Source organism: Acanthaster planci, linkage group LG16, assembly GCF_054643075.1.
Source record: "Acanthaster planci isolate LZ-2023a linkage group LG16, COTS_SCS, whole genome shotgun sequence".
In the NCBI taxonomy this organism is placed as follows: domain Eukaryota; kingdom Metazoa; phylum Echinodermata; class Asteroidea; order Valvatida; family Acanthasteridae; genus Acanthaster; species Acanthaster planci.
This window is the reverse complement of record NC_141792.1, coordinates 8,714,770-8,727,420: the sequence shown is the minus strand read 5'-3', so window position 1 is coordinate 8,727,420 and position 12,651 is coordinate 8,714,770. Positions and strand designations below refer to the sequence as shown.

The 12,651-nt window shown below is 39.1% G+C and overlaps 1 protein-coding gene across 2 annotated transcripts in view; it reads right to left on the bottom strand.

Annotated features, from left to right (window-relative positions):
- The window catches only part of LOC110989296 (uncharacterized), a 77,904-nt gene that overhangs the window by 7,932 nt on the left and 57,321 nt on the right, over positions 1-12,651 (bottom strand). Inside the window, exons 5-17 of one of the 2 annotated variants that reach the window (XM_022253581.2) lie at positions 10,547-10,629; positions 8,963-9,055; positions 8,432-8,473; positions 6,818-6,934; positions 5,726-5,821; positions 5,153-5,393; positions 4,350-4,529; positions 3,630-3,737; positions 3,249-3,379; positions 2,433-2,517; positions 1,802-1,948; positions 1,139-1,218; positions 468-759 (exon numbers count right to left, since the gene is read on the bottom strand). In XM_022253581.2, the coding sequence (XP_022109273.2) occupies positions 468-759; positions 1,139-1,218; positions 1,802-1,948; positions 2,433-2,517; positions 3,249-3,379; positions 3,630-3,737; positions 4,350-4,529; positions 5,153-5,393; positions 5,726-5,821; positions 6,818-6,934; positions 8,432-8,473; positions 8,963-9,055; positions 10,547-10,629 (1,695 nt within the window). The remainder of the gene's footprint in view (positions 1-467; positions 760-1,138; positions 1,219-1,801; positions 1,949-2,432; positions 2,518-3,248; positions 3,380-3,629; positions 3,738-4,349; positions 4,530-5,152; positions 5,394-5,725; positions 5,822-6,817; positions 6,935-8,431; positions 8,474-8,962; positions 9,056-10,546; positions 10,630-12,651) is intronic. The other variant, XM_022253582.2, reaches the window with a different exon arrangement.

The following is a 12,651-nucleotide window of genomic DNA, read 5'->3' as shown; positions in this document are numbered from 1 at the left end:
CCAAGAATTAACTTCAAGCATAAATCCTCCAAAGTAATGGAGCTCAGATAATTTGAACCAACCCGACTGATGGGTTTATGTAACATGCACATGAAGTTCTGTATCACCCAAGTCAGCCCTAATCTGTTTGCACTTGGTGGGTACAAAACATATACTGCAACCTTCTTGGATGTAAAAAGGCAACCTGAAGGGTTTTGTGGATTGTGTAGGATTGTGGATGCTAAAACCCAATCACCATAATGTTATATACAACCTGCAATGTACATTAAACGAAGTACATAGAATGTAATATTAATTATCTGTAAGGTGGGGGAGTTTGGAGTAGATATCCATGATTGCTCCTGTCAAATATCTAGGTGATATAGGGTTCTGATAAAGGCAGCATCAAATTAAAAAACATTCTACTGCGTGATCTGGCCCCACTGCTAATCATAACAGGTCAACAAAATGTGAACACTAAAACTTACCTCCTCCTGGACTCAACTCGCCGGCACTCCCCGTCATGTGGCCCTCCTCGTAGCTCCGCCGCTTCATCCTCATGCCCGGAGCAGGCAGCGGTGAGAGCTCGCGTGGTGGCAAGGCAGCCATGCTGTGGCGACGCCGCATGTTCAGCTTCTGGACCAGGCCCAGGGAAGACTTGCGGCGGGGCGAGGCGAGGCGATGGTGGGTTGGGGAGGAGGAGAGGGGCGAGTACTCCAGCTCCACTGACTTGGTGCGGCACTGGGAGCCGCGGGGCCGGTACCGGGCTGTGTTGTTCACCTGGGAAAACAAAAGTGAGGGACATATCACATAATGAGCGTTCAGTATTTAAAAAGGCGAGGTTAATCAAGAACAAAGCACCTGACATCACTTTAGCTTGATCATGTTTCGTGTATGTGAGTCAGTGTATGGCCAAGCCGACAGGGCTGACCTCATACGTGTCTACCGACATTCTTGAATGAGCTACAAGTTGCTTAATTTTGAGCATGTACTGTCAGTGTACTAAACTGGCTCACTACATGGTTATGTCCCCGAAAAAGGTTTTATAATATTAAGGAAGTGACATTCAAGAAGTGCCTTAATCTTTTTAGTGCATCATTATGTTTTAGCCTGTCTTTTATTTTTCTCTCGATACTTTCTTTGATATAATGAGGCTTACCCACGAGTCATAGTCTTCCATAGTCACATGTACAAAGATTGTTGCCTGGTCCAAGCCTTCAAGATGAATGTGACGGTAGCCTAGAAACAGAATTTGTAAGAATGGCCAAGGTGAAAAGGTGACCAATAATGAAGGGATTAAGTGTATCAATTAAGTCTATACAGTGATGAGATCAATAGCAACTCGTCTCACACCTCTGACTGGAACTTTTTTTGGATTTAATTAGCCCTAACAGTCCTGAATCCTCCAATTTCAATATGATTTTATATACACCCTAGGGGATTATGATTAACTTTGTGCTCAGACACGTGGAAATATATTTGAGCTGTTGCTGGGGGGGGGAAATACATTATGGACATATAAAATCACGGTGATGAATCTGGCTTAGTACTCTATACGTCAAACGAGGAGTTTTTTAGTTTTGAAACACCTAAAAAATATAAAAGTTCTTTAAATATTATGATGGATTTTGTCCCATAATGAGCTCTTTGATAAAAACACTGTAAGTGTGTAATTGCAAACATTGAACTCAATGTTGGAATGTGATTAAAGATATGGGACATCAGATTATCTGCACTGGTATTCTTTCCAACTTTTTAAACATTTGACTAATGCTGAGGCACGGTACACATTAACTACAAATATTGTGTACTCATGACCCACCTGGCATAAGACTGACAATAGGCAACGTGGTCTGACCAATGAAGTCCCTGCCGATGGGGTCCTCATCCCACACGGCGAATCGGATCAGGGCCATCTCAGGCAAGTGAATGGTGAAAGTCATGGTGCAGTCCCAAAAGGGATTAAACCCTGTGCAATAATTGAATTTATCATCAAAGAGAACACTCTAAACCCAGGAAACTTAAAAATTTATAAAAATTTTAATGGAGAGAGTTTCAACCACAATGATCAACTGCTTTTCATCCAACCCCTCAGAATCAATTTACTTTTGTCCAGGCAAGAAAACAGAGAGAAAATAAACCAAACACTGTCCTGTCAATTTCAAGTATTTCAAGTAATGTATCAATTGACATTCGTAAATTTATCAAGATACTCATACAACAGTTGAATTCAAAATAGATACACAAGCTTTCCTGCTATAAAGCCCTTATTTAAAATGATCTGTAAAAAAAAAAACTCTCACCACTGAAAATTTTAATTAGACTTCCAATGCAAATAACTTATTTTTCTTTTGCTCAGTATATTGTTGGAAACTATTTCAAAAGCTACATTCTGGTAACTACATTAACTTAGTTTCTTCCAGCATATGAAAATGGACCTTATAGCTCCTTACCATTATCTTGGATTGTTTTTGTTTGTGACTTGGCACAGTCAACTGCTAATCCAACAACCTCAACCTCCACATACGGATCAATTATCTTAAAAACAAAGAATGATAGCAGAGAAATGAAAAACTAGAAAAAAAAGTCTCTTGAAGAACCTGCATGTTTTTCTTGTTTACAGTTAAAATTTTGACAGTGGACTCAAAATGCAGAAAATGGTTTGTACATGTACAGTATATACATGCACGCAACAAGCTTTCTATGTGTCTCCAGCCAGTTTTTAAGACTTCAACATTAGAAATAACAGTGTTATCTGGAGGTCTCCAGGTTGTGGGAAGAAGACCAGTTGCAGTTCTTTCACAATATGACAGCAAAAAAAAACCCAAATAAAACAACTCAACAAACTGACAATTGAGATAATTCATTTTATCAAGTCAATGATCAAATGCTTTATACTAAGCGGAGGCTTGATCTTATGTGGGTGGCCGTCCAGTTCATGAGAAAGGGCATGAAAACTCTTGTCAGGGTCTTGATAGAGAGAAATGATGCAAAGTGCATGCATTGCAAGAGCCCCCATCAGTAGTACATGTACTACTGGGGGATCTGACTTTTTTGGAGCGATCCATTTGGGCACAGGATACGAGCATTGATTGGTCAGTGGACATAACCGGTAGGCAGTTAGGCTGCCCTGGTTACATTCTTTGTTGGAGTATAATGCCCTAATATCTGTGGGCTTGGAACCAATCTCTGGTCTGAAAGAGGATAGTAAGATCAAGGAGCCCTGAATCCAAACTATTCTCTCAAAATATGTGGAAAAAAGTACATACTTCTCCTCTCTCTCCAAGCAAGCTCTGCGGAGGTTTTGGAAGCTGCTGTCCGCTGATAATGTGTAAGGTGAGTTGCTTCCTTGGAAGATGAGGAACTGGGTCTCCACTGTTGGGGTCAAATGGCTTGTTCTCTGAAAATGGTACAAAAACCTTAACTTATGACGACAAAATAAAAACAAAACTCTTACGAAAGACAGAAAGGGAGTACACAACAGTTCATACAATTATCCAGCAAAATGATTAGCAAAACATGAAAGAATACAACTTGGTAATGCTCTTGGGATATCTCAAGAGGTTTCTCCGGACATAATCTGTCTTCAAGAAAAAATGCAAATATGTAAGCACAGAATTACAGCGAATAAAATTTGATTTTTTTCTTACCATCACACAAAAGAGGGTGCTTGAGTACATATCCACAGTTTCCATTTACACTGAACTTTGCCCTGCTTAGCTGTATCGGACGTCCCTCTGTCTGGTAGTTTAGTGCAACTGTGGCAAAAAGTACAATTGACATGATGCCCAGAAATTGATCGTGAAGATGCCCTACAGTAAAAGAACAATGTGGTAGGTTCACACCTGCTGATAACTTCATTCCTGGATTGTCATCAAAACTTGATAGTGTACATTGTGACATGAACATCAAGGGGTAAAGGGGGAAATGGACGATGCTCACTTGTAAGCAGTGCTAATAATAAAAACACTAATTCAGTCATTTATATGGTGTTCTTAAACAGACTGGTAACACGGAGATTTACACATAAATTAAAATAATACTGATGAATAATTATAAAATAATGGGCTATGAGTGTAAAGAAGCGTGGAAAAGATGAGTTTTAAGCAATGAAATTAAATTAAATTCGGCAAGGGAACTTGTGTGATGGATCTCATTCGAAACATTTTTCTAAAGGTTAGGTACAGCTGCATAAAACCTTTTATGGAAATGGAAGAGTGAGTATTGGGATTAGTGAGAATTCTGGTATCTTAACAGGAATGGAATACGGCTATAGATCAATTGAAAATTGAATGGAGGGATTTGAACCCTAGACCTTTGGAATGCAAGGCTTTACCAACTAACGAATGACAACTAGACTGAGCCATTACCCAGTTGGCACCCGCAGTTCCACATGGGCTGCGGGTTGTAGTTACTGGAGTCTATCCGATACGCTGAGGGGTAGACGCGGCAAAGGTGGTTGGCAGTGAACTGGGTGAACTCTGGGGCCTTGGTGGCCACAAAGTTACTGGCGCGAATCTCGCCGAGTGATGGCAACTCCCATGAGGCCACTGGGATTAAGCAAACGGAAGGAGTGAGGAGTGAAATATCAGACCAAAGAGAGAGGGTTGTTCATGTTTTTCCTATTGTGATAAGAAATTGATTAAAACAGCTTTTGACATATGTCAAGGTCATTCAATAATTTCAATGTGGGATAATAAAAAGACACACTAGACAGGATCTCAGTGAAACAAACAAGTGAAGACCTATTCATATTTTTAGATTCACACTGATAGTATGGTTGAATGAAGAAAATGTGAAAGACGCATTCTTTTCAATGGGGGTGTTCCCTGAGAATCAGCGAACCAGCAAGGTAAATATCCTCACTTGTAGGCTGAAATGCAATGAAGGGTCTGGAGAAAATCCCACCTTACATAGATCCTAATGCTTTAAATGTTCCACGAGAACTATGCAGAGAAAGTAGCAAGTAGCATCCTTTTATGTCTTGATCTAACCATGCAAACTTAAGCACGGAGTTGACTACCAGGTTAAAGTTTTTGCAAGTAACGTCAACAAAATGTTTTTACTGCACAATGGCTACTTTTGGATATTTTGTAGGTCAGTATTTGATACATAATATTCTATTTTGATTTGTTAATTCTTTGGTTACCAGATTACTTTGAAAATCACCTACTTCCTGACTTGAAACCTCTGAATCCCACGGACTGTGTGAGCTGCACAAGCTGTGACAACTGCCGGCACAGCACCATAGATTTGCCCTTTTGGCTCCTGCCCATGGGCTGTGGACTGGGTGACTTGGGGTTACTGGTGTTTGACGTGTCACCGGCCATTTCATCATCCGTTGCCGATTTCTCAAGAAGATCTAGACTGCCACCTTCGGATGACTCGGAGGATGACTGAGATTTAGGTTTCTTCTGTAAGGAGTAAAGGAATAATATCCCACACACAGATATTTATCCTCCGCCCTGTTCAAACTGTAAACTTACTCAGAAAGTCTGCGAGAAATATCTCTCCCCTAGACAGACTTCTGATGACTCAAACCCATAACCTTCTGCAGGCTGAATACATGTACATTGTCATCTCGGTGACAGGACCATCAACCTTTCCCCAGTTTAAATTAATGTAGCAATTTCCATTTAGCAAACTTTACCAAACTGCCGTCAACCCCTTCCTCACAAATGGAAATACTCAACACAAAGGGAGAACTGGAGGCACAGGATCCGAGATTGGAAAGTCTTGCTCTGACCTTTGAGAGTTTCAGGCGTCGCAGGGTACCAGTCAGACTGCTGGACCGGGCATGGTTTTTGGAGTTTGCATCTTTCTTCTTTGAATCTTCTCGGACCTAACAGTCAGACACAAAAACACACATAGAGTTAAATGATCCTCTGTAGATATTGACAAAAGAACTGTAATTTATCCACAGGTATATGAGCAAAACAGTCAGACAGATTAACTTCACTTGCAAGTAACCAGGTAACTGCAGTTTTAAATGAAATGACCAAAACTGCTGATGATACAGAAAAATAAGTAAGTCCAAGCTATTATAAAAGATAAAAATAACATTTAATTTTGCTTTGTTCATTCAACTTTTGCTCGTCTGTGGCATTAGATACGGCCTAATTCTTTTAAACTGAATATTTACACCAAAACATAGACTCATTGTTTAACATCATCAATGAAGCTTTATAATACATTTCTGAATCTTAAAAATAGCAAGAAGTTCAAATGGAACAGATCTAGTGGGCATGGTAAACAATAGCAACAATTCCAACAAACGCTTCATTAACACTTTTTAACAGCAAATTAATACCCTATGTCATGCAGGGAGCACCGAGCACTATTTTACAGCAGCAAGGCACGATACCAGAAGGGCTTCATAGTGTCAATGATTAACATACAAAAAATTCACACATGCAATGTAATGCCTCTATTGGTCCAATCGACATTTCTTGACAATGAGAACAAACCAAATCGCCCCAGCTCACACATTTGATAATATGAGGGGTACAACATTTTGTGACAGAAGACAGTGAAACAAATCTTTTGAGGGAAATTTTGTTTGAATCACATCTCTAAATAAACCTAACATCACATATTTCAACTTCTATAACTTTTGCTCCAAAGATTGTCGTGACATTAGTTTTCACTGCAATTAGTTTGACACAGTTCTTTTCAAATATACAAAACCTATAAATTTGCAAGGGTTGGCAAAAGATCACATCACATTCGCCTTCTCACGAAGTGCGAGACACTGTGACACATCAATATGTATACGTATCCATGCAATAAAACTATTTCACATATATTTAACAACAAGTGGGAATGCTTTGGGAAATACCTTGGAGATGATGCGTTGCCATGCTGATCGCGTTGGCGTTATAGGTTTCTTCCTCATAAGCATAAGCTGGGCCATAGCCACTGATTCAAATTTTTTGGAGATGCTGCTTCGCTCAAGCTGGTAGCAGGGAACATGAGGAGGGGGTGGAGACACAGATATGTCCAAAGAGGGTACCAGAGAGTGACAATTTGTGTTAATAAGGTGGAAGAAGACACAATTTCAAGGATGAGGCAGTAGACATTACAAACACCAAATGTGATTTGTCTATTTAAAATGAGAGCCATTGAAAACAAATCCAATTCTGACAAATGATGGCTATTTAAAACCCATTAAGTCACCCTGACACAATGATTGAATGTAAACCTCCACTGTAGCACTTCCACACTGGTAGTAGTGACCACAATTCTGCTCTGTACAAAGTTGTATGATGGAGGTACATTCTCACTGAGGTCAATCCAAAAACTTTCTTTCTAAAATAATCCGATATTTTATAAAACACCTTACATAAACTTGACTGTTTTAAAGTTTTGCTGCAACTGTATAACCTTTAACTTTCATTGAATTTCACTGAACTGTTAGAGTACTAAAATATGTCATCAAATGATGCAAATGATTATAATTCAAAAACACACAAAATAAAAAAGTAGGTTACAGGCCGAAATGCCTTTGATATGAAAGTAAAGTTCGCTGTTTAGCACCAGATCTTTGAAACTGGGCCATATTCTCAAAAAATGTTGTTTGCATTTATTCTGAAATTTCGAAATGCCATGGGAGGGTAGGTACAGAAATCTTTCAACAAACCATATGATTTTTGTTCAGGAGAATATTACCTTATTCCTTTAACATACATCATAACATTTAAACTTTCTTTTTTGGCTACAAGGTGTAATGAAGTGTTTGGTTACTCATTAGATAAGTCCTTCTTGGTACAGAAATCATGAATCACAAACGAATTTGGGAGTTCATTCAAACCAAAGGCATGATTCTGATTTCATCGATTGAAAAATTCTTTTCAAAAATTGATACAGTTAAAAGGCCTTGCAACTAAAATTACAATTACTGAAAAGGAATACCAAAATTGTTAGAGTGAAAACAATCCTTTGTACATGTATATTCTGGAATACATGTATGTACAGCAAACATAAATGTGCCCATGCTGATGTTTCAAGCCAATGTTACCAGACTTTTGATCAAACCCATGCATAAAAAAGTGTGTATCTTCACAAATCAATTACAAACTCAACTTGTCAGATGTACTGCTTATAAATGAAAGAAAGTGAACAAAAACCCCAACCTACACATATCAAGTACCTAACTGAAAGCCACATAGAGAAAGTGGTGATAGAGAAGTATGAACAGGAGCAGACAGTAAGAGTCATGTTAAAAGGAAGTTAGTGACAAAACATCAAATTTGTGCACATATGTACATGTAGCTCTGTGATACAAATTCCATTTTATTCCAATCTGGATTAGTGTTACTTTTGATGCAGGTCACATGACTGGGTTACAACTGATGAGTAAGTTCTTGTTAATAGACATCAAAACAATTAAACCACATGTACATTTAAATTCTGCACGAAAATTTCAATAGGGTAAAAAAAGTGCTGGACAAACCTTTCTTAAATGCCTGTCAAGACTACCGTACATGCATGTAGGCTGTGTGCATGTGTTTCGTAAAGTTTTGGAATGAGGAAAGAAAATTAGGTTGACTGGCAATCAGGGTTTAAGCAATATTAAAAGTACATTTTCAAATATGGGATAGATCACCTCCTTAACCCCAAACAACGAAATTTGCTAACTTGCTATGGCAATTTTTTAAAAGGAATAACAAGTGTGGTTTGAAATGTTTGGACCATGATTGATGATTGCTTGGTTCTGCATTCTCAGTTTGAAAAGTGAAAAATTCTATTGTAAATAACACAGAGGATGTAAGTTCTCTTCCAACTTCTTCAGAACACCTTTCTTGTTTACTGCATCCAGCTTAAGATTAAGAACCCTTTGCAGTAAGCTGTGAGTTTCAAGTCAACCAGAAATCTTTTGGTAAATCATTTCGTAACTACTTGTTTTACATCTATCTAAGCTTTCCACACAACTTGTGTTACTGACATAATATTCCGAACTGCAGCAGCGCGAAGCATGTCTCACCTTGAGTTCATCGTCTAATTCGTCGGCGCTGTCCTCCTCACTCACTTCCCCCGCCTCTAGGTTTTCATTGTGGTCCTCTGGCAATTTCTTGGCCTGAGGGAAGGGGGCAGATGACGTTAAACAGGAAGGTAGCACTAAGCTGTCTGTAGACTACCTTGAAGGAAGAGCATGATTCTCAAAACATGTTGATTTACACCCCTGGTATACTTCTGCCCAATGATTGTATAGCGCAGCATAGGAGTGCAAGATGGAGAACTTCACTGTGAATATGCGTAAAACGTTGTAATCACACGGGCGCCATTTGGGTTGGACTGCACCTGTGCGGTACATGTTAATGCACAGGCACAGCTGCAACAACAAGCACGCACTCCTGGTATGCCTGTACTAGCGCCTATGCATTAATATGCACACTTGAATGGCGCCCATAGTGATAACACCGTTTTGGCAAAGTTATCTATCTTGCACCACTACGCGGTGCTATACTGTCTTTGCTTCTGCCTTTGAAACCAACAACTTTAGCACTTTTACAAACAGAACTAGCTGCAGAACCATTATTTGCTCTTTGACTGATACAAACGTGGGCGCACAGTTCTTGAAAAAAAAATTTTGTTTTGGCAAAATCCTGACTGAGCTGATGATCAATTCATTATCCAGTTAACTTCCATTTTTTGTTGTTGTAATGTTAAGCAAACATTTCACGAGAGAAGGACAAGGAGGAATATAAGCATGAGTATTATGTGTTAGAGCTTGATATCTTGACTGGCATTTGCCCCTTACCCTTTAATTTATATTTGACCCCAAACTCCAACCCTCAATAGCATCCCTTGACATTTTAACAGCTTTCAAAATGTAAAGACTGATGAATCCAACATGATCTCACAGAACAAAAAGAAGATTGTTTTGTTCCTTATTTGTCAACAAAGTAAAATTTCAAATCGAGGAATTTTTCCAGGTGGATATTAATGGATTCAGCATGGTGTCGGACACTGATTTATCAGCCCAAAGAAGAACTATAAATCATTTCAGCAGTAACAATTAACATCAGCTGTAATGCTTTCTGATTTTTCCTAAAACGATTGACCATACAACAGGATGGAATTGCTTCTTTAAACATTAGCAATTTCTTGGCTTAATTAACAATCCTACTATTTCTGAGAACTCGTCCTTTTTTCTTCTTTTTTTACAGCCAGGTAATGCCAGATTCATACACCATGTAATCGACAGCTTGTAATTGTGCTTGCAACCATGCGCCCAAAGAAGGGCAGTCTCATTCAATATAAGTTAAGCCACATTTGTCAAATGAATGACTCAGTTGCATGACAGCACAAGGAACAAAAGTGGGTTATCCATATGCTGAGCCCCAATTAACGAGCGGCAACGTAATATATGAAAATGGAGCAAAAAATGTTATAGTTGGCAACAGTTCTGCAGCATGCAATCTTATCTTTATACTTTGCAAATAAAAAAAAACAACTGGCTGGTCTGAACATGCTGCCTAAAGGGGAGTAAAGCAACATTTATTCTTTTCCTTTTTAAAGGATGATTTCTGACTTCTCATATGATATAAATCATTCTCCTGTGTACCTTGATGAGAATCTTTCCTTTCAATTCCTCTGGAGACGGTAATGTTGTCGTACTGGGGTCTACTGCAGGGACATGCAACATCTCTGAGGTTGGTGGTTAAGAAAAACTCCAGTTAATGTTTATTTCAATTTTGGCATACTGGAAAATTAGGTCCTGCCTCCGCCCTCGTTAATGAATAAATCCCCAATACGGTCCCCTTCAAATTTTTTTTTTCCTGAATTCATTTATCTCCAATGCAACACCCGCCCATTTATCATGAGTGGATATAACTAGAATCGCTGAACCCCTGAACACAACTCGGCAGGTGGCCTCTTTGTCTGCTTTGTCCCCTTGTGATGAATGCGAGTCTGACGAAATAGTGGGTTGCCCCAACTTTTCGATGGCTAAGAATGAAACCTACATTCGCTGCTTTGATGAAATCAACTGGGAAAATGCCAAGACATGGAGACGAGGTGTGAAAGCTACATTCAGTGGGCGCCGGTGTCTCGCACATCAAATATTCAGATGTACGTGCCTTATGTCAAGGTAGGGCCTATAACTGCTTAAGGTTGGCACCATGGAAACCACTAGAGACGTGATGCAGCTGGACATGACTCAGAAATCAAAGTAATGATCATAACTCCTATGGTGTTAGTTTCAATTTAATACTTTGATCTGTGTGGCATAGTCTCCTAAAAACTAAAAGAAAAAATCACCAGTTATTTTGTCATCTCACCTAAGGCTGCGTTTTCAAATTGTTTAAGACTGATGCATTTCTATTGAGTTAGCATACACAATTTCAGAAGTTCTAGGAGCAACGCTAGTTGTGTTTTAACAGCAAAAAGAAATGGGAAAAAAATCAGGAACAGACACAGTCAAAATTTCTATTTTAAAACTGTCTTGAATACCCTCAGTGTTTCTGGATATTCATGTGACAATTGTTGACTGCTTGGACATGGGATATGGCTTTTTTGTCCACTATTGTTCCAAGTTCGAGTTTTACTTCCAGTTTGGCCTCCCCTAATTTTCGCTATCGCTGGATCAATACACTGAGGCAATCCATGTACAGGTGTATGTGCTTTAATTTACATGTGCAAGGCACAGGTGAATAGTTTTCTAGACTCAAAACACCACAAACTAGTACTGTTTGTGACACATTTCATCAACACATTCAGGGCAAGTCCATATCTGATACACTGAGCCTTGTGACCTCAAAGAGGACCTTGATTGTTACATACTATTACACCATCGTATCTTACATTAATCTTTGATGAGGACAATCCTTCACACGTGCATGGTCATCTGTGTTTAGACAACACCTGAATAAGAAATGACATAAAGCTGCCTCCCCATCCTTTTAAAATATTCAAATTCCACGGCTCCTTTGAGGAGGGAGATGGGGGTAGTTGATGGCAATCAGTGAATGCTTCATGATTATCATTCAAGCAGGCGTCTTAGGACAAGAGGGCAAGTCAAGAGCCTGTGTAGATGATGTTATGACTGCTTACTAATGTTACGCACTGTTTGTGCTGTGTGCATCGTTTTTGGTTACTTTTTGTTTGATCATCTTTTTGGGTTAGGAGATTTTGCTGTGTGTTGCTTCACTCTTTGATTGTGACGTTTTATATGCCAGAGACTTGAAAAGTGGAGGCTTTACTTGCTTCAGAACTCACTCGGGTCAGAACTCATGGAAAACATGCCATGTATAGGAGGCAAAAACAACAAAGAACCCAAACAAACACACCCAAACAACTCTGCAAACAAACCAGTTATAGCTCCAGTATCCAGTCAAGTATCCCTTTCCCTTGTCTTGAATTTCAAATGGTGAGAAAAGGTGGCCCCTATATATGGTACATGTACATCCTTCCAGGTCCATTTTTCACTTATTCCAGCACGCATTGTATACACCTTACAGGGGTAAGGATATGTGATGTATACTTTCCACATCTTAACATATTTCAGATATGCATTGAAACCTTTCTCAGATGAGTGACTTTTTTTCCATAGTGGATACACACCATATCTGCACTTCAAACAACGATACAGTAGTGAAGCGCTTTTTATGGGCAATTCATCTAAACTGCAGCTATTGAGGAAACAATTTGATGTCTCACAAACATGTACGG